At 35.6% G+C, this 20830-nt stretch overlaps 1 protein-coding gene across 8 annotated transcripts in view; it reads left to right on the top strand.

Moving 5' to 3' along the window:
* The window catches only part of LRBA (LPS responsive beige-like anchor protein), a 466837-nt gene that overhangs the window by 322531 nt on the left and 123476 nt on the right, over nucleotides 1–20830 (top strand). For all 8 annotated transcript variants that reach the window (XM_054824979.1, XM_054824981.1, XM_054824982.1 and 5 more), the window contains 4 exons: nucleotides 7389–7506; nucleotides 9025–9127; nucleotides 11046–11161; nucleotides 13602–13714. In XM_054824979.1, the coding sequence (XP_054680954.1) occupies nucleotides 7389–7506; nucleotides 9025–9127; nucleotides 11046–11161; nucleotides 13602–13714 (450 nt within the window). The remainder of the gene's footprint in view (nucleotides 1–7388; nucleotides 7507–9024; nucleotides 9128–11045; nucleotides 11162–13601; nucleotides 13715–20830) is intronic.

A 20830-nucleotide genomic window follows, 5' to 3' on the forward strand; every position in this document is an offset into this window, starting at 1 on the left:
ATTTTTGATCCAAATTCCATGACTTAATATGATCAGCTTCTTTGACAGCTTCTACACAGTGAGAAATCATTTCATTGAATTTTGCTCAGTGATGCTTAAGCTCTCTTCTTGAGCTTTTGCAGGTAATGTCATTTTTTTCAATGTATACAAAATGAAATCAGCAAAACTAGCTTTTTTAGTATTTACACTGTGTATGTTTAACTGATGGAATTCATTGACACATGAAATCATGAAGTTGTACAATTTAATGCAGTTCACAAAGGGGTTATGGAATCTGTCAATCTGTGTGGACATCAAGACTAGCCAGAATTGTACTTATTAATTAGGATGGATTAAAGCACTCTCCGAATTTTAAACCTTATGATCTAATGAAGGAAGAAATGAGAAAATACTCTACTTACTCACTGTGCATAACTATACATTATGCTTTTATGCAGTCTCTCACTCATATTTTAATATTTACACATATATATACATGTGACTGTACATGTGTGTGTACCAATGCACTTTTGTAAGAGCATCTTCAATCTTAGATAATTTAAGCAAAGATTATAAGCAAATCTAGATCCATACAGACCAACTTACATGAGGCATAAACAAAGAGTGATTCACCCTTCAGTGTGGAAGGCACAACGCACATCTCAGAGGTTCCTTTATACAGTTTATGCTTATGACTATTCTGAGTTATTTCTGTATGATTAAAAGATATCTTAGTTATGATTTGTTGTCTGTTTCTTTTTACTTACTAGGTGTATGAAGTCAGTTTAGGTATTAACATCAATGCTATAGCAAATAGCATAAACAGGTAACCCTGACGGAGTAAAAATTATTGCCATTCTCCTTCTTTATGTGTATGGATTATAAACAGTGCCATAAATAAATAAAAGTTGGAGTAATGAACTTCCAGGCTAACGCGTGTACTTTTTTCTTGATGATCTTCATATGATCTGAAAGTGGTGTTGTGTGTGGTGGTTTGTTTGGTTTTGGGTTGGTTTGTTGGTTTTTTTGCAACACTTTTACAAAATCGCGTTGCAAGCGTATTATGAATAAAACAAAAATTACTGAGGCAAATGAAAAGAGGATGATTGGCTAGAGACCTGCCTGTCTAAAATATCACATTAAACCCCCCTCTGTCATGAATTTCTGTTTGCTTAGATACCTTTTTGCTGCTTGTAGGTGTTGCATTGACATTTCTAGAGTGCATGGTTTGCCGGCTGGGTTGATAGTCACACTGCTTTTTTGGTGTGTCTGAGATACGTTACGGCAGATTGCTTCAGAAAGGCTGCCCTTGGTAGTCTCGGTAATATATTACCGCTAATTCTTCCTTTGTAGCATTTTGCATCTCAGGAATTGATAATTATAATTTGCATGCATGTTTATTGGAAACACACTGAGACTATCAATTTGTTTCACACATGTCAATGAACAACTTGTTGATCACTGTTTGCCTGGCTTGTTCTTGAGTTAGTGATAGAACCTGTGGATGGACACAGAAGCTGAAATAACCCCTGCTTCCGAAGGTGCAAGCTGAGTAATTTGTAAATTGTTACGGTTAATTCCTGACGGCAAACTGTCCCAGATGATGTAAACAGCTCGATGAACCTTTTGTATCTACCTCTTGATGAGCAGATCCTACTAACTCTTAAATCAGAATATAACAGACTCACTAAATCAAGGCATCAGTCAACTCCTACAAAAATCTGTGAATTCTTGCAATTCTGGCTCTTCTTTATCATACATAAGCCTGCTGTCTTATTTTCCAAAGAAAGGCATAACTTTACATATTTAACCTTGCAGGGCTTGGACAGCCACCCAAACCTATATTCATTTTCTTCTTTTTGAACCTCTCCTTTCTAGGCTGCATAATTTCACTTACATAGCTCTCTTTAGCAATCAGATCTTTTTGGTCTTTGGGTTGATTAAATGTTGGCTGCCGGTGGTAATGAACTCCTGCTCTCTAAGAGTCAGCAGGGTTAATCTAACGGGGGAAAAAACTATTTCTGAAATACTTGATGCAGTAGGAAAGAGTAAGAAAGTTGGTACTAACTTTGCTAACAGTGTTTGCAGATTTATTAGTCCATGTGAGGTGTTTAGAACCTCTCGGTCAAATCAGAAAAGTTCTGGATACAGGTTCCCCTGATAAATTTTTTTCCACGTTAGATCTTGATAATCAGGGAGAAGGTTATCTGTAGTTAGCAGAAGAGCACTTTCAGAAAATCTGCATTGCATGCTTTTTTCCCTTTGAAATATAGCTTTAGTGTCAGGATAAAGAGAGAAAATATAGTTGTGCATTCCTCTATTTTAATCATCTGGGGAGTATTTTTCATGTCATCACACGTGTACTGATCTGTGGTCTGTGACAGTTAGACTTTATTCGTTTCCAAACAAATGGTGTTTTCATTTGTATATCGCTTACATAGAAATTATTCAAAATGGAATAGATCTAGAAACAAAACTAAGTCCAAACTAAAGATTAAACTATTTACAGGTCTAGAGGCCTTAAGGTATATGAGGCTACTATAAATAGCATACTGTGAAATAGGAATTTCAGTTTGTGGTAAATCTGTCTGTCCCCAGCAGCTGCAGATAAAATAATTTTATCCTTCTAGAGCACATCAATTTGCTAGTCGGTGGTTCATGTATCAAAGAGCATTCTGTGAAAATATCAATATCATTGGTTAATATAAATGAAATTAATTTTTAAAGCTGGGCTAAAGGTTGACATCTGAAAAATTGCATTACTTTGCAGAAGAGAAATTTCTGTCTTCCAGTGAAATTTCAGGTCATAAGGGCAAGTAATTTTCACAATCTTCAATGGGAACCAGTGAAATATGAACTTCATTGTCACCTAGCCCCAAAGCGATAAGATAAAATGAGCTGATACATCATTTGCTGTGGTTTTATCATCTCCTCCAGTAATTGGAAGAGAAAACATAGGAGTCCTTTACCACCCCCCTCCCCAGTCCCTTCACCACCCACACCCAGGCATAAGCCATTTTGCTCTGATCGATACAAAGGTCACAGAGTATTTATTTATTTATTTAAATTTTTTTATGCTGGGTAAAACTGTCTAGTGGAACATTAAAGTAATGAATATGTTTAATTGAGTTTGTCACCCATGAAAATGCTGAACAGGATTGTATAGCAGACTGTGCGTGCTCCACAGAGGGGACTGGATGGGAGACGAGTACTGTTTGCCTGTGGATTTCAGTGCCTGATCGTATGAATATCTGAGATTTAAAATGAACATCTTATCCGTTGTTCTCCTGAGAAATCTAAAATAAAATTAATAAGCACTCTGATTTATTTAAGAGCATTTGGATATTTAAAATTATTACTAATCTGATCTAATTCCCTATTAGTTTGGTTGTACTTGGATGTATTTGAACAAAGAGCAGGGTAAGACCCTTTCACTGTGGATCCTGCAGCCAGGGATTAAATAGTACCTGGACAGCAGGATCTGAGGATCCTCAGTTACAGGGCTGAGATTGTGGTGGAGATCCAGGTTCCCCTTGAACTTAGAGTCAGGTTTTGTAAACTCTAAAGTGTGGTGATTTTTTGCCTTCCTGAACAAAAATGACCCCAAATGACACTGAATGCTGCTAGAAGAATGTATTTATAGATTTTATCTCTCAACTGCAATAAAATCTAAATGCAAATTAAATTCTTTGGGTTTTTTTTCTGATGGTTTGTTTGTTTGTTTTGTCTGGTACGTCGTAACTCTTTTTTCGGAAATATACAAATGTGCATCAGCTTTTTAAATAAATGATTTAGTTTTTATTTTACTTGTGGCAGTTAAATTTGCTGGCACATTAAAGTAATAATTATTCAATTACTGTTTCAGTTCTATAACCCATTTACAGACTTAATTACTTCTTGCCTATTCACATTTTCAAGATCAATAGTACTTTAAAATAAAATAAAATATATGATAGCTGATTGGTTTGCTTAAAAGGTAAAGCAAAATGTTTATTTAGTCTTCAGTAAAATATTGCTTTTCTAATTCAGGAGGCAACTGTACTGATGGTGTCTTTTAACTATGGCATGTAATATTTTACGAGAGACATTGTTTATAATGAACATTCAAGGAGGGTTTTGAAGAAAAGGTGGAGTGAGGCAGTTGTTTTCAAAACTAAAATGACAGAATAGCTTCCGAGTGAGGATTTTAATGTTGGGAAATTAGCTGCTATACAGCTATGAGTCATGAGGAGAGGACTTTATGTGTAATCTTAATTTGCGATCAGCAATATGCTACCTGAGTTTTCATGCAACTCTGGTTTCAGAATCTCCTCAAAGTGGAAATTGAAGCTGATCGTGCCGTCTGTTCATCTGGTGTTGCCAAAGCATAATCACAGAACAGTTTGTCTAATGAGATTTTTGGAACCGTAGAACTTTACAATCAGCTCATTTGTTTATTTTAAGTATTTTTATATTAAATGGTAAACTGTATAAATTGTCTTGCCTCCTGTAAGGTGCAGTATCTTTTGAAATAAATGAAATGTGGATGAGATTAAAGTTCAATCCGATGTGTTGAATCAACTGAAATTCTATAGATACTTTTTCATGTGGGGGAGGTGGTACTATTTGTGCAGATTAAATTAGATTGTACACCCTTGTTAGTCTTTGCTCCACAAGTTGTTCCAAAACTGGTGGTGACAGAAGACAGAAATAAATGAGTTGTTTTTAAACTCAGCATACTGTACAATAGTATGAAGGAGATAGTTGTTCTTAAATTCTTAAGTAGAATTCTGTGTTGTGTGGCTTATGGATGAAAAGAGGCAAATGCAAAAATCGTTGTTGAAAGTTGTAATTCTGATAATATCAGAAATGATAAGACCGATTAAGAAAAATTAAAAATAAAAATCCCTTTGCCGGAATAAAAATGCTGAATTTAATTTGAAGTACGAGTCAGTTCCTGCAACTGGGAGTTTCTATTAATAAAATCAGATATTTGACAGGGAATAAAAGGTTGAATTGGATTTTCAGAAGGAATATGTAGTAATACACATGAAAGAAACGTGTTTGTCTTCTGGACCTTTCATCTACTATAGGTGGTGTGATGAGCGCGGAGCAGTGGTAATGATGCAGTTTCCATAGCAACTGGTTCATTGGCGGGCTAGACCTCTGTCTAGGGTGCTGTCAGTGTGCCTGGAGTTTCAGAGAACACAGCGTCCCAAAGAAGGTCTGCTTCCACCTAATCCAGTTTTAATTGAACTCCAGAGACTTTGAAGTGAAGCTGCAGACCAGGCAGACGCTATTCCAACTCGCAATGATGGCCTTGCTCGGCTCGGCCTCAGCTGCTTCTCGCTCCCCATAACTTCTGTTAATGAGTGGTTTAAAGAATTGGCGTAGTGGTGACTGGTCGCGTTGCGGCAGGGCGGTTCAAGTTTCTGCTGTAAATCCTGTTATACTGAATTCAGTAACTTTATCGTGGCTGTACAAGGTGCACAGCTATCTCTGCTATTTTCAAAGTCGGTGCCTTTCCTTCCAGTTTTGAAGAAGTTGCATGCCGCGAGCTTTTCGCCACGTGTAGGGTTTCCGCTGCCACGAAAAAATGTTCGCTTCACAGGGTAAAAGTAATAATTATTTAACTTGCTGCTTTTGCTCACAGTATCCATGTAATAAGTGTTTGAATTTGCAGTGCACAGACTGATAGTGACAAGCAGGCTGTTGTCTTTTAATTGTTGCTACAGAAAAATGGAGGTCATCACATTCCCGTCTGTCTCAAAAAATAATCATTGAAATTATAAGCTCATCGTAAAATGGATGAATATCGGCAAAAGTACTGAGAGATTTTTGTACACAGGCGGTGCAACTTTGTCTCCTTTGTTACCTCTTTTGATGTTGTGCTCTTTAAAGGATATTTATGTGTGTGTGACAAAAGCCAACCGCCGTGGTTCTCAGTAGCACCGTAGAATTATACAAATCTGCCAATTAGTGGGGATGGGTTATGGATGTGGTACGGAAAGTGTCAGCGTGGCCCAAGTCTCTTAGTTCCCCAGTTCCAGAAATGATTAGCAACCGTTGACAATCTCTGGTCCTTTCATTGCATTTCTAGAGTTTTGTATCGGAATAATTATTCATTTTTTCGTTCTCTTTCTGTGTGTTTGGGGGTGTTGGGAGAGAAGTTGTCTGTGGCACTTATATTGAGGGGAAGATGATGGATTAAGTAAAAAGAAAGAAGGTGTGGGAGATGGTTTATTTTGTATGTTCTGATCTTTTGTGCTATCTGCTTTTGGTTTGCCAGTCTTCCTTGCTTTTAATTCACAAAGGTGGTACAATATTTTATACGTTATTGTCTAGTGCTTTTATAATGGTGCTTCTGCTTTCTGTGCTACAAAAATGCCGGTTATTTGTGAATATATGCTACAAAATCCTCCTTTGTTCAAAATCTATAAACAAATGATGGGCTCCATTAACAGTCTTTGTTATGTTAAGGGCTTGAATTTCACGTTTTCTTTTTTATACACAATATATTGCTGAAGTGAAATTGCAGTAAGAGTGATGTTAACTAGGATTATATCTGAATCTCCTGTTCTGTGATGGATTTCTGTTAAGTGCTTTCATGATCGCTAAAATTGACAAATCTCAGATATTCCTTCGCCTAAAGTTTGTTAATCTGAGGCAGAGAAGTGTCCAATCTTGCTGTCCCTTAACACTTACGTAATTAAGCTTTGAAATGAAAAGGAAAAAGTGAAGCAACAAAGAAACAAAGTGGCTGAGGACTGAAAATGGGATTAGTTTGAATTGTGAAGGCAGAGTAAGCATCTGTGTCTGTCAGATGGGATGACAGGAATTGTAACAAGTTACTTTGACAACCGCTTACTCCATAGAGAGATTATGCTGAGTTCATTTGCAGGTTCGTGTTTAACCTTAGCTGACAAAATGATACTTAACCTCTTATACAGCCAACCTTTATAGTTCCAGAATTAATGAATGTTGCCTTAATGATAAACCTAAGGAACGTTTTTTCTTTAAAGACATTTTTTCTTGCTTATTTGTTACAAGCCTGCTATTACAACGCTGAAGTGAGTGCAGATACATGTAATGGCACTAGTGATACATTTCAGAACGTGTTTTTATGCTTCGCTGAAGTACCAATCATTTCATAATGTTTCTGAAACTCCCTTGGTTATGGAAAATAGGCAGGTGTCTTTAAAGGAAAAAATGCAAGGAAATTTTTAAAATCCTTGACATGAGTAGTTGAATTTTTTCAAAAAATCCGTTATAGGCTCATAGCATGATTTAAAGGTTGACAATATTGTAATCGTGCTGCAGGTTTTGCCTGTAATTGGTAGAATCCATGTTTGTGGGTCAAACAGTTTCTCTTACAAGATATTACCTGTACTAACAACATATTTAAAACATTCTCTGTTTCTTTCTACTAGATTCTGGCATATACAGAAGGACTCCATGGAAAATGGCTCTTTTCAGAGATTCGATCTATCTTTTCCCGACGTTACCTTTTGCAAAATACAGCATTGGAGATATTCATGGCAAATAGAGGTACTGTGAGTTTAGAGGAACGGCAAGCATTGATTTGGAGACATGTGCATTCTGTTTGGCTGTTTAGTCACATCTTTTTTGGGATGGATTTGTGTAGATAGCAGAAGGGCTTGGATTAAGTGTCTCAGTATTTAAGTTAGTATATTTTTGTAATTTAGTTTCTCTTTTTTTTTTTTTTTTCCAATGAGGGATTATGATCAAACATGATAACTGGGAATTGTCAATGCCTCACTTCCGTTTATATCCACATATTTATTTGGCATTCTCAGGAAAGTCTTGATTAAGGCATACCTACCTCTGATCTGTTGTGCATGGCAGGGGTTTTTTGTCCCTTAGTCGTTAGTTATACAAACCAAGAACAACATAATGAAAGAACTTCACTACTGCATTAGACCAGTGACTGGTATACCTTCATGCTTTATTTCTAGTAATAATTTCTTTCAGTTAGACCCTAGTGCAACTTAAAGAAATGAATGTGGATTTACCTTGTTTATGAACCCTTTTTTCACCTCCCCTTTCTTCAGTTACTTTTTCAGACACGCGTATGTGCTATGACAGGTCACTCAAAATACAGTGCGTTGAGACTTGGAGAACTTTCTTTGGCTATTTTCTCCCCCTAAATTTTATTTTAAACCAGACTGTATGATGTCTTTGCAGTTTAAACTAAGATTCTTCAGGTACTTTCAGTGCTTTTATACTGATAATGAAATTTTGAAAAAACAGATTTTGAAAACTGTATACAAAGACACCGAATAAAGTAGGTCTTAACATAATACTTTCAAAATGTAAAACGTTGTTTTGTTAATAATATGAAACATTGCTAAAAACCAGTAAAGGTTTCATAGGATAACATGTTTTATGCAGTTAGTATGCTAGTCAAAAAGTTTTAGTCAGGGCTTGAAACGGTCCCTAATCTTGAACGTGGCTAGTAAGTATTCAGACACGTATCTCTCAGATCATTGACGCGTGTATTGTCCAACAGAATATTAATCACGTGCATAAACGCTTTCCTATTTTGGAGCCTGTAGTTGTACTCTGTGAACTCATAAATGTCCTCTGGTGACACTATAATTAGATTGTTATTTAGATTTTTAGGTAGCTATTTCGTAAGTGTCATTGAATGTTTCAAACAAAATATGAAGATAATATTTTGAAGAATTTATCTTGAAAATATCTAGAAAGTAAAATAGTAAATATGTGATCCAATTAATATATAAACTTTTAAAATAAGTTCTAGACAGTCAATCTGTGCATTTAGTTTTAGCTGCTATTCAGAAAGGAAACCAAATGTAGACCTTGTAAGATTTGTAACAGTGACAACTTCTGTTGAAATTCCTGTTAGTGATAAATAAAAGCAGTTCTGGAAATTATAAGAAAATATATCTATAGTAACCTGAAGGAAACATGTCTAATCTTTTACCTGTTCAACACCTAAGCTTAGGGTTAGATTTTATTGTGCCAGAAGGCCTAAAATAAAAGGTGTAAAATCATGCCATATTTCAACTCTTGTGTTCACAGTGGGTGTCATGTTCAACTTTCCTGACCAAGCAACAGTAAAGAAAGTGGTTAACTGTCTGCCTCGGGTCGGTATTGGTACCATCTTTGGACTACCCCAGACCAGGTATTTTACAATTTGAGTTACTTTTATCTGTCAGTTCTAAGAGTTCTTTTTTTCATCATACCAGCCTACGTGGCTAGAAGCATTTATACCTACTGTTTTACAAACATGCACGTCCTCAGCCTGTCGCTTCTGCTTGCTATTTGCAATGTGTTTGTATAATAAAAACTTCTAGATTTGAGACTTTCTTGTGATTTCTGCCTGTTATAGGGAAGATAGCTTCTTTTTGGCAGTGAGACTCAATCACTTACGCTACTTAAGGAAAATAGGTTTCTTTATGCTTGCCAACTCACTAAAATTTAAGACTGATTTAAGACTGGTTGTAGGACTGATTAGCTTTTATGGTAGTGTTCAATTATATTAGCTTGACTGTAACATCCTTGAATCCTCTGTAGTATTTAAACATAGATGAAAATGATCGTTACTCATCAGAAGGATATTGTAGTGATGTGTAGAACAATATAAGCTGAACAGCATGTGAAGGATTGGTATGGTGTGCTTGTCTTTTAGCTCTGGAGGACATTGTTCAAATTTTACGTAGTGAGAAATTAGTATTACAGTGTCAGACTGTGTGTTTGGATCCTAAAACTGAAGAATATGATTCAGTTTGCTACATCTTTTTTAGCAGAAAAGTAGGCCTTGATTGTCAGATGTGTTCTGGATGAAACACAGCAGCACAGTTTCATGTTCACTGGGTTGATGGAAATAAAAGTTTTTGAGGTATACCCCATTTTTAGTTGGATTAGTACCTCTTGTATTTTAATGAATTATAAAATATTTTTATGTAGATTAATTTCTACATTTTTAGAAGAATCAGCAACCCTTAAGGAGTTATCTCAATTGTTGTTACTTTAAATTTTTATTTTTTAAAGATTTCTGTGCACAGAAATGGCATTAAAATAGTTGGGGATGTTTTCTGTTGTGTTTTGTAGTTTACCTTTTTTTAATCAAGTCCAGAAAAAATTCTCTTGAATTGCAATTAGAGCCGCTCTGTAAGAACTTCAGAATTTCTATTTCCAAAAGCATATTATGTCTGAAAATTTTTAAATATACATGAAAGTGTAGACACATTTGTTCAAAGTTTCACATCCATTTATACCAATAAAATTGTTTACCATATAATGCAGTTTATTAAAATAAAAAAAGATTCAGTTACCGTAACTGTTTTCTTTAATTATTTACCAATACCTGTAAAGATCTGTTAACTAAAACTATATGTACATTTTTTTTCCCCTAAATGATGTGTTTCTGGTATTTACAGATGTTTTTGTTATGAACAAAACAGTCTTGGGAATTTTATGATAAGCTCTTCTCTGCTTGATTTATCACTCCAAGGAATGACTCTATAGTCTTCTTTCACAAACATTAGGAAATCTGGCATCAAATTCTACAACTTTAATTGAGTTATTTATGACTAACTCCCCAACACTGCCCAGAATTTAAATCTCAAGAGGATGGACTTCATAATGAAGTTCTATCATCTTATCATTGTTTTCCTTTGTTCTTGAGGGATTTAAAAACCTCTCCTAAAAGATGACTTTATTCTTATGTGAAATTCTAAAAGTTGAGTAATTTTCTTATTTAATGGTCTGCCATCTCTCTAAATCACTAATAACATATTTCTGTAATACATCAAGCCTTCATGGAGCAGCTGAATTTGCACAGCTGTAAAAGTTTCTGTTTGAAAGCTTTCAAATCTTGACATATCCAGCTGTCAGATGTTTTAAGTCTTTTGTTCTTATTAGATTATAAAACTTTAAAAATGAACTTCAAGTATCCAAAATAGCAATTCGACCTCCAGAGAAATCTAGCATAGAACTCGTAAAAAGAATATGTACAACCACTAAAATACAGATAAGTACAAAGGAAGACTCACCAGGTTTTCTCATTATTTTTTCTGGGGTTTTTTTTTTTTTTTCAGACGTATTTCTTTGGCTAGTCCACGACAGATTTTCAAAGCTTCCAATATGACCCAGCGATGGCAACACCGAGAAATTTCCAACTTTGAATACCTGATGTTTCTAAACACTATAGCAGGTAACACAAATTACTATAATGACTCAGAAAAGGAGTTAATGGTGGCACAATCTCAAGAGACATGGGACACTACTAGATTTTACCCTTGTCATAAATAACTTTTTCTATGTACAATTTTCTCCTGAAGAACAACTTCATAAAATCCTCCTAAATGTGCTTTATTCATAATTACAGAATCATAGAATCTTAAGGTTGGAAAAGACCTCTTAAGATCATCAAGTCCAACCATCAACCCAATACCACCATGTCTACTAAACCATGTCCCTAAGTGCCACGTCTACATGTTTTTCAGACACCTCCAGGGATGGTGACTCCACCACCTCTCTGGGCAGCCTGTTCCAATGTTCCATATGTTTATGTAAGAATAGAGAGGCATGCAATTCATAATGCTGTACTGAACTGCACTTAAAATATATCTCTGAAGTCAGAATATCCTGACTGTTGACAGGATCTACATAGACTGTCTACTATTTAGGCGAGTCTCAGAAATAGTAACTTCTTTATCCCTTAGTATTCTAAGCTTTACTATTTCTAAGTACTATCCTCCCTAAATACTGCTGATACAACAAGTTCTCTGTAGGGCTGGAACTCTCTGGGAAGTCTCAGCTGGGGAGCAGGATATTCCTGGAGCCAATAAATACTACTGTTACGAGATGCATGGTTGGTCTTGGAAAAGAGCATAGTGCCTGGATCACCAGCGCGGCTGTGCCAGGATGCCATTTATCCATTCCCAAATCCTAATTCGTACCCCTGTATGGTTGTCCTAACCCCTCATTCTGTAAATGCTAAGCTATATTTCATTTAACCCATCTTACCCCATTAGCTTCTAACCAACTTGACTTCAGTTTAGTAAATGGAGACTAATTGTTAGGTCTCATGACCTCTCTTTTATTTTCCAACATATTTTGTTCTCAGAGCAACTTAAAAATTTCTCAATTTTCAGCTCTTTTCTGTGGTATTGACAGTGTTGAAAGGTCCATTAATTCCCTTTCAGACTTAGCTCTTGCTAACACCATTGATAGAACAAACACCTTTGCTCACACTAATTACATTTTATACAAATGGTCAGTTTTGCTAGTTTCTGTAATCAGTCATTAAGTCAGAGATGCCAGGATGCTGGCAGATTTTGTAAAAGTAGGGAAGTGGAATGAGGCAAGGTCATGACACTGTTTTCTGTGGCTCTAGTGAATGATCCTTTTCAGCTTTAATATATTATTGAAATAATAAAGTGAATTCCTACCTACTTGGTATTTGAGGTTAAAAGGAACAAAAAGATAACATTATGGGAAAAGGGAAAGTTTATCTGCCCATGGTGGGGAGTTCAAAGACTATCACGATGGCTATCAATTTGAAACACAGCTAGACAGACGGACAGATATCACAACGTCATGTATGTAGCCTTGATCCTGAATAAGAGATAATATACAACATAACCAACTGGTTAGGGAAAGAAAGAATCTAACTATACCATTTAAAAATTCTGCAAAAAAGGATGGAAGAATACTGAATGGTGTAAGGAAACTGGAAAAAAGAAAAACTTAGGTGGAATTTTAGAAAATGTTTTCTGACAACCTAATAGATGGGGTTGTGAAACAATCTTCCTGGGTAAGAAGTAAAAACTTGTCCTTTGAGACTTTTAAGACCAGGCTCACAAAATCTGAGAACATACTGATTGGAGGTGATGTGAGTGAGCTTCTGCAACAGTATCATAAAAAGACACAGGATCCATGTAAAAAATATGCATTTTAAAATTATAATCCAAGGTATGTGGTGTGTGTGTATGTGTAGTATACAATTATTGTACTTGAATACTGTGTTTTTATGGAAGAAGGATATTATTTCCATCTTACAGATGCATGAAGGTGCACGTGTGATCCTGAAACCAGAACAGATTTTATGTTCTGGTAAATGTTGTCGTATCCATAGATAGTCAAGAAAGAATTCCCCTCAAAGTGAATTCTCTAGGTGAAATGGTTATTACTTGCATAATTTCTCAATCTAAAATCCTGAGCTGCTTCATTCTGCTTTCACATGTTTAATTTAATACAGCATGTAAAAGTATTGCTTTAATTTTTAGTATCAACAAGTCATTGCCTCTTCATTTTTTGAAGTGTTTCACCTTAAAGAAACAGAAGACAAGATGACATAAACAAGGAAATGCATAGAACATTAAATGTATTTAACTGTCACTTTTACTGTATGCAAAAGAGTTTACAATTAAAGTGAAATGGGCTGCAATGTTTTAAATTAAATACTAGCAATTTGTGAACTTTTTCATTATGCTTTTCAAGGAAAAGTAGAATATTGAAATGATAAAAATCTGAAATAAATTAGAGTTCTTTTGAAGAGCACGTAAAATAATATTGTATCTCTAGAGGTTGGTATTTTAATTAAATATAACTCTTAACTCACAACAGGGTTTTTTTTCATTGTTTGTCAGGTCGAACTTACAATGATCTAAATCAGTACCCTGTCTTCCCTTGGGTTATCACCAACTATGAATCAGAGGAGTTGGACCTTACACTTCCTAGCAACTTCAGGGATTTGTCAAAGGTATTTGCCATCAGATTTACCTTTTTTTTCTCTCTAGTATTTATCACAGTAGCTTTCAGTCTTGTTAATGTTTTCTGCTGCGTTTGATACACTAATGTTAAGTGCACAACCATTAACAGTGTTTCATTTCTATATGTGTATACTGATAATAGGGATCAGATTGTGGAAAAATGAATTATTAATGTATTCTTATTGCTTCTGATAGTATCAACTTAATAATTGTTAATGGAAGGTGCTCTTAGTTGGACTATATGCGTTACATTTAATTTCAAATTTTAATGAAGTCAGGAGTGCTGAGGCTGATACAGATTAAAAATTAGCCAAATAATTTTCTGTTTTTCTGAAGAAAATTGTGCTTTTTTAGTAGCAAAGCCTATAACACCATTATATTTTAAATACTTTTAAATCACTGACCTTATTCCCATAAGTAGAAACTTTATTTTTTCACTTCCTCTGTGTAATCCCTTCAGGTATGCTCAAGTAATGCAGTTGTCCTGTGTCAGACAGACATTGTCAGCTTTTAACAACTTTTCCAAACAACTCCTTTCTGGCAGAGTAGTCTTGTTTTCCTAAGGTTCTTTCCCAAGCAAACATATGCAGATGCAATATTATACAGCCTGTTTAAAGCTTTATATAATGTGATTATTCTCTTTCAATCTTTTCCAAGAAAGGAATATTTCATGTTACAAAGTAGAAGCATCCCTCATTTTCTCTACAAAGACTGGGTGCACTGATCATCATACAGGATCTTTTTCTAAAAGCTAGCTATTATGGGAAATGATTGGCACATGAAACAATAGAGTTAATTAGTGGAAAAGTCCAACCGTTAATGTAGCACTGCCAAGTCCACCACTAAACCACATCTACACGTCTTTTAAGTACCTCCAGGGATCGTGACTCAACCACTTCCCTGGGCAGCCTGTTCCAATGCTTGACAACACTTTCGGTGAAGAAATGTTTCCTAACATCCAATCTAAACCTCCCCTGGTGCAATTTGAGGCCATTTCCTCTTGTCCTGTCACTTGTTACTTGGGAGAATAGACTGACATCCACCTCGCTACAACTTCCTTTCAGGTAGTTGTAGAGAACAGTAAGGTCTCCCCTCAGCCTCCTTTTCTCCAGGCTAAACCCCATCTTCCAATATGAGCATATTTTGATGTGTTATGAAACCCAAACTGAATGCTTTCAGCATTCTTAGAACAAGTTCTACTCAAAGGCATGGCTCAAGTTCACTTTTCATTACCTCCCTCATATTCCTGATTGTGTTTGACTTTTTTGTATAGTAGTCTCCTTTACAAATTAAATAAAAAAATTCTTACTGAAATTTTTTTTTTTTAGGAATTGCAAGTTAAGGTTAGGTATTATAAAGTGTCAAATATGAATAAAAGTTTTGTTAATATATTGGCTAGAAGTCCACAGTTAGTACAGATTTAAAGAACTGCAGTGCATAGGTTAAACCAACACTTTATTTAAGCAGCTTCTTATGGCATTGTTATGAACATCAGTCACACAATGATAAACCAAAGCAACTGAAATGGATTGTGGTTAATATTACTGTCAGCCTGACGAATGCTCCTGACAAATGCCAGGAGTGCACTGCCAGTCTGTTACCCTGCTTTGACTCAAGTGTTTATTTCTTAAGAGGTGACTATGGTTTGGAATGAGTATTACATATTATATTTATAGCTGTATATATTTTATTTATACAACACACACAGTTTCCCACCAGAATGTGTCCCATTTTCTGCATCACTTATGTTATTCAAAAGCACATTTTTTTCCTTTTCTTTATTCAGTGGAAGTAATAAATTGTGTTTTGTTTCTGGACTTGGATAAGAAAAAAATAGAAGTAAAAATACATGGAAAATACTGAGTTATCAAAGCATGATTTTATAGTCTCAAAAGTTTGCTACAAGATCTTGCTGTATGCAAGTAGCTGTTGATAATTTTTCTTTCATAAGGCACAAAATTCCTGTAAAATCATAAACCGACACTACTAGAGGAAGAAAATTATGCCATTCTTAAATCTTCTTTTGTCTTCACTATAGCTGCATGTGTACATAATAATATTTTTATTCTCATTTTTATAATTTTCATGCAATATTTGCTAAATCATCATCGATTTTATAGTGGCTGTTATGTACGTAATGACTTCTTTTCCAGTGAAGTGTAGAAAAGCAACAAATAGCTCTCACCTTCAGTGAATTGAGGTGTTTAATTGGTATGTGGGAGCTACTGATATCAAATACACTTTGACAGAAGAGATGTAATATATTTTTTTACTATGACAAATTAGACTAGTTTTGTTGTTCTAATGTAAACTTCACTCTTGACTGTTCTTAAGTATGTCAGCCTGAATTCTGTTGCAGGGTGCCCATTTCAGGAGCACAAATTCACTGCACATACGACTTGTGCTGTATATTTTCCTCTGTGAGGAAACAGTAGGATGGGCAAGAAATCTGCTTAGTTACCTCTTGTTACCCCTTGGCAAAGAGATAGAAAGTAACAAATGTTTTGATGTGCACCTGTTATACTTTTGCAAATTTTTAAAGAAATCTTTTTATCTAGAGAGGCATTAAAACTTGTACAGGCATTCTGTGAATCAGTGCTTTTCATGTAGAAATGAAAATTATGTTTTATTCCGCTCATGCTCCAACATAGTCAATGCAGGTTACTACTGGTTAAAACTGATACTCACCAGAAGGACTCAGTGTCCTTCTAAGCATAAAGCATGTTCCAAAATTGGACACTAAAAGAAGGTGTGAGCAACAGTGTGAGAACTAACAAAAATGGGTGCAGTGGTGATGTTTTATTTTGATAGGCAATTACATCTGGAATTTAGGCACTGAAACCTGTGATGCTTGACACTGCTGGGCTCAGCATCTGCCCTGGTTGCCTTGTCACTGGTATTTCAGGCAGTAAATTTCTCGTATGTACCTGTGACAAAAGATACCACTTAATTCAAAAGCATTCCAAAGCCAGATGGGATAAGCTCAGAAGGAAGGTAGAAATATTTTTCCTTTCAGGACAGTTCATGTGAATCACTGCTTAAAACAGGACAGTACAGGAAATAAAATATTTCAAACTTTGTATCAGAATCCCTGGCAGTTAAGAAAAGGTCCAGTATATTTTCTAGAATTTTGGATCATCTCAAGAAACAGTGGTAGAGATATCAAGGCCAGCCTCCATCTACAGTCAGCCTGAAGCAGTGATATCTGAAAAGGAGACACATTTTTCATTATTCATTTGTTAGTCTGTTATGGATTTTGATATTTTTAGTTTAAGTATATTTATCAGATTCTCTTCATTATCAGAAAACAAGGTATCATGCTTTCTTTGTGAAATGCAATTTGCTGCTTCGAGGAGTGGGACACTCCATCCTCTGTAATATTGTATGCAGAATAGGGAATAGTTGAGAGAAATTATTACAGAAACTAGTTTATCACCTTGCTGTAGATATACATTTGATCTCCATACTTGTTTGTGCAAAGGAGTTGACAGACCTAGACATTTGACATAATCATGTTAAAAGAACCTTTTGGGAGAAGGGAAGCATTCAAACAGGAAGCAATACTCAGAGCAGTACCTTGATTTTTAGGGATGTATGTGTTGGTACCATTTAGGAAACCATAAAAGAGCAAAATCTAGCTGAGAGAACAAAGACCCTTTCTTCCCAATCTGTCCTTTTTGAATATAAAGAGAGAGAGGTAAAAATGGATTGGGGGGGGAGGGGGAGGGGGGGATTGTAAATGTGATTGGGATCCTTGCTTGTGATTGGAGAGCTCAAAAGTCAAGTCCCTGTTTGAAGAAAGCTGTGCAAGAGTATGAAGTTCTCTTGTTCACATCTCAGAGCAGTGCTATAATTTTAGGACTATTATGGGTTTTCTTTGTTTGGACCAGAAAATCTATTCTGGAATTAGAAATCATACCAACTAAAGTGCTGAGTAGTCTGTTATATTGCCATGAAAAATTTTGCTTTAATAACATAAGTTTTTCCCATTTCTAAATGGGGGAAAGTGATTTTGTGTTACTCTCAAATGCCAGTAACCCTCAGACAGATTCCGCTGGGGACTTTTGTGAATGATAAAATTGGTCAATTATCCTTTCTGACAGCTGAGTCAATCTGTTGTATCATTTCCTTTAGCACATTTGCCAAAATTAGGAGACAAAGCTGCAAAATGGTCCCATGGGTCTGTGACTGATCTGCTACAGTCGCCTGTTTTCTAGGTCCCAAGCTTGCTTTTGCAGCACCATGGTCAGGTACCCACCCAGAGCAAGTCCCCGTGTCTGCCAGCCTGGGCTCGGGCGGTTCAGCACCTCGGACAGGGGCCTCCCTGGGCAAATTCAGGCCCTTCTCTTGAAAAGCAGGAACTTAGGCACGAGGAAGACTAGTTTCTTTAGATGAAGTAGTTATTGGATTGTCAAGCCCGACTTAGACATGATCCTTAGAGACACTAAACTGTTTGCTGTGTCTGAAACAATTCTAGCTCTTTCGGATTGTAGTATCAATCTCTGCTTGATACCCACTTGTTTCACTTTCAAAGATAGAGATTTTTGTGCTGATCTGTTGGTTTGAGCTTCATGCAGCATCTAACTCAGTACCTTTTTCAGAATAAATATGTGATTTCCATGCATCTTTAGCTGCCTATTCCTCCACAACTCTTACAGACACCTGCTGAGACTGAAACTTCACCCAAATACATCTCTGACATGATTTATCAAAGCATACTTTCTGAAATCCTAGTCTTAGTATAGATAGAATTTTTGAAATATTCTGGGAATTTCCACTGCTCTGTTACAGTGTCATAACCATCCTTTTATATCTTTGTCTTTTTTTCCTTGTCATTAGTTGGTTATTCTCCGTGTCAAACCGTCTTCTCTAAAGAACATATAAGTGAATGACAGAGTGCATCTCGCTACCATTCTCTTACCTGTTCTCTTCCCGCTAGAGGCTTATTTTTTGAAGTCACAAGAAGCATACTCTTTGCAGTTCAGATGCATATAGCAGTTTCTAGGATCACTTAATTCTTTTCAAACAATCTTTTTTATTATTATTTATTTAGGTATTAGAGCAAAAGTCAAGTTTACACAATCAATAAGAATCATTTTGGTAATGAGTCTAATAATCTTAAATCTTCCTTTGCCTCAAGGAGGAGTATTGTTTGCAATGCAGAAATACTCAAAGACAAGAAAAACAAGAACCCAGAATTAACAATGAACATTCAAAATGCTATTCTTAGTTTGTATCTGATGTTATTGTCCATCCTGCCCTTGTTTCAGTTTTAGATACCCTGAGCATATGCAGTCTTACAGTTGGAAATAAACTGAGGGAGGTTCATGACCTTTTAAATGATCACAAGAAACCCTGGGGCACATGTCTGGTTATAAAAGGTACTAGCAATCAAAATAATTTCACACACATGTCTTGGGCCATAGACATTTTAAATGTGTGTTTTCTGTCTTCCTAACGTGAAGTGAATGTTATTCTCTTGATACAGTCTCTCTTCCTTTTTATATTCATTCATTTGAACTCCAGCAGATTATGAGCTGGTATAGCACACAGCTGTGTAATTCAGATTTACAAGCAAGCATGATGGTGGCTAAGTTGAAAATTGCACTCCTACTGGAAATGAGGATGGGATTTATCTGACATAACTGGAGCTGTCTAAAACTGAGTTGATCAAACTCCTAGGGGCAGGAAGCCTGTTGGTGTCAAAGGACAATCCAGGTATAAAAATAGTGCTCAGAGAAAATGAGAGTATGGTAAAATAATAATAATTATAATCTTTGTTTAAGGAGTTTAAGGTGGTTCTCATGTTGTGGACTCACTTTGTTTGTCTCAAACTCAAATATTAGCAGATGAAAGTGTAGATCAAATGAAGGAAATCAATAGAAAAAGATCACTAGGAGCAGATAGTATGATCCTAAAAGCTTGAGTTGAATAATCTAATAAGATTAGGAAAAAATAATTTACATGTAATATCCAGCCAATCACTTGAAACTGCTTCAGTATCAGAAACGCAAGGTTAGTTTCCAAAGTGGGGTGGTCACTGGCATTCCAAAGGTCTTTTCTGTATTTCAAACTGTTCAGCATGTATGTTAATCTGAAAAAAAAGGATTAAAAGGGAGCTGATAAAACTTTCTGACAGTACTAATCTGCTGATGGTATTGAAGATGATGGCTGACTAATCAGGACACCTTATGAAATGGGTAATAAAATGATGGATGAATTCATCTTAGGTAGGAGTGAAGCAACGCATGTGTGAAAAAATATACATTGATGGGCTCTTACCTGACTATGTTCAGGATCAGTATCATCTGATTGTAATAATTCTATGAAACAGTATAGATTACAGTAAAAATCTCTTTATACTTTCCCAAGTACATCTTTCTAGCCTACTGATGCTCTTTCTGTAGGGCTTGGTGCTTACACATGATAAACCATAATGTCTATTTTGTGTGCCCTTAGAGTGTTTAATCTGCCGAAGATGCAAGTTTGTGTCAGCTTTCAGCTTGAGGTCCTGTGCTGTTAGTGCAAGCCAAAATTATTATTGTTTCAGTTCTGATTGTCTTATATAGATCTGGTGTTTGATATGATGGCTGCTGTTTTCTGTGACAGTGGCTTGTATGATCTGTTGGCAGAGGAGCATGGTCTATGAAGGGAGAGCAGAGAGAGAATGTTTTCAATATTTCCTACCATGATTCAAGTGCATGTAGCTTCTCATCAAATCCTGTTTTTCAAAATCCATAGAAGGATTTTTTAATTTTTTTTTTAAATAAGTGAATGAGGATGCAGGGATTTCTTTCACTTGACAGATTTTGTCATAATAGTATATGCAAATTATTAAAAGATTAGTTTATGATCCATTTTTAAACTGTGGACTTTGGGAATCTTCCATGTTTTGCACCATTAAATATTATTTATATTGACATGTTCAGACATTCTAGTTATTAGACCACCTTTAGATCAGTTTTTCCCACTGATTTTGTTGTTTCAAAGGAATGTGAGAACTCTTAAAAATAATAATAAACCACATGTACAAATACTTTTAATTTAATTTGCATGGAAACAACTATTGTCTGCTTTTATTCCAGCCCTTTATTGAATTCTCAGTT

The sequence above is a fragment of the Grus americana genome, chromosome 4 (genome assembly GCF_028858705.1).
Source record: "Grus americana isolate bGruAme1 chromosome 4, bGruAme1.mat, whole genome shotgun sequence".
NCBI lineage: Eukaryota > Metazoa > Chordata > Aves > Gruiformes > Gruidae > Grus > Grus americana.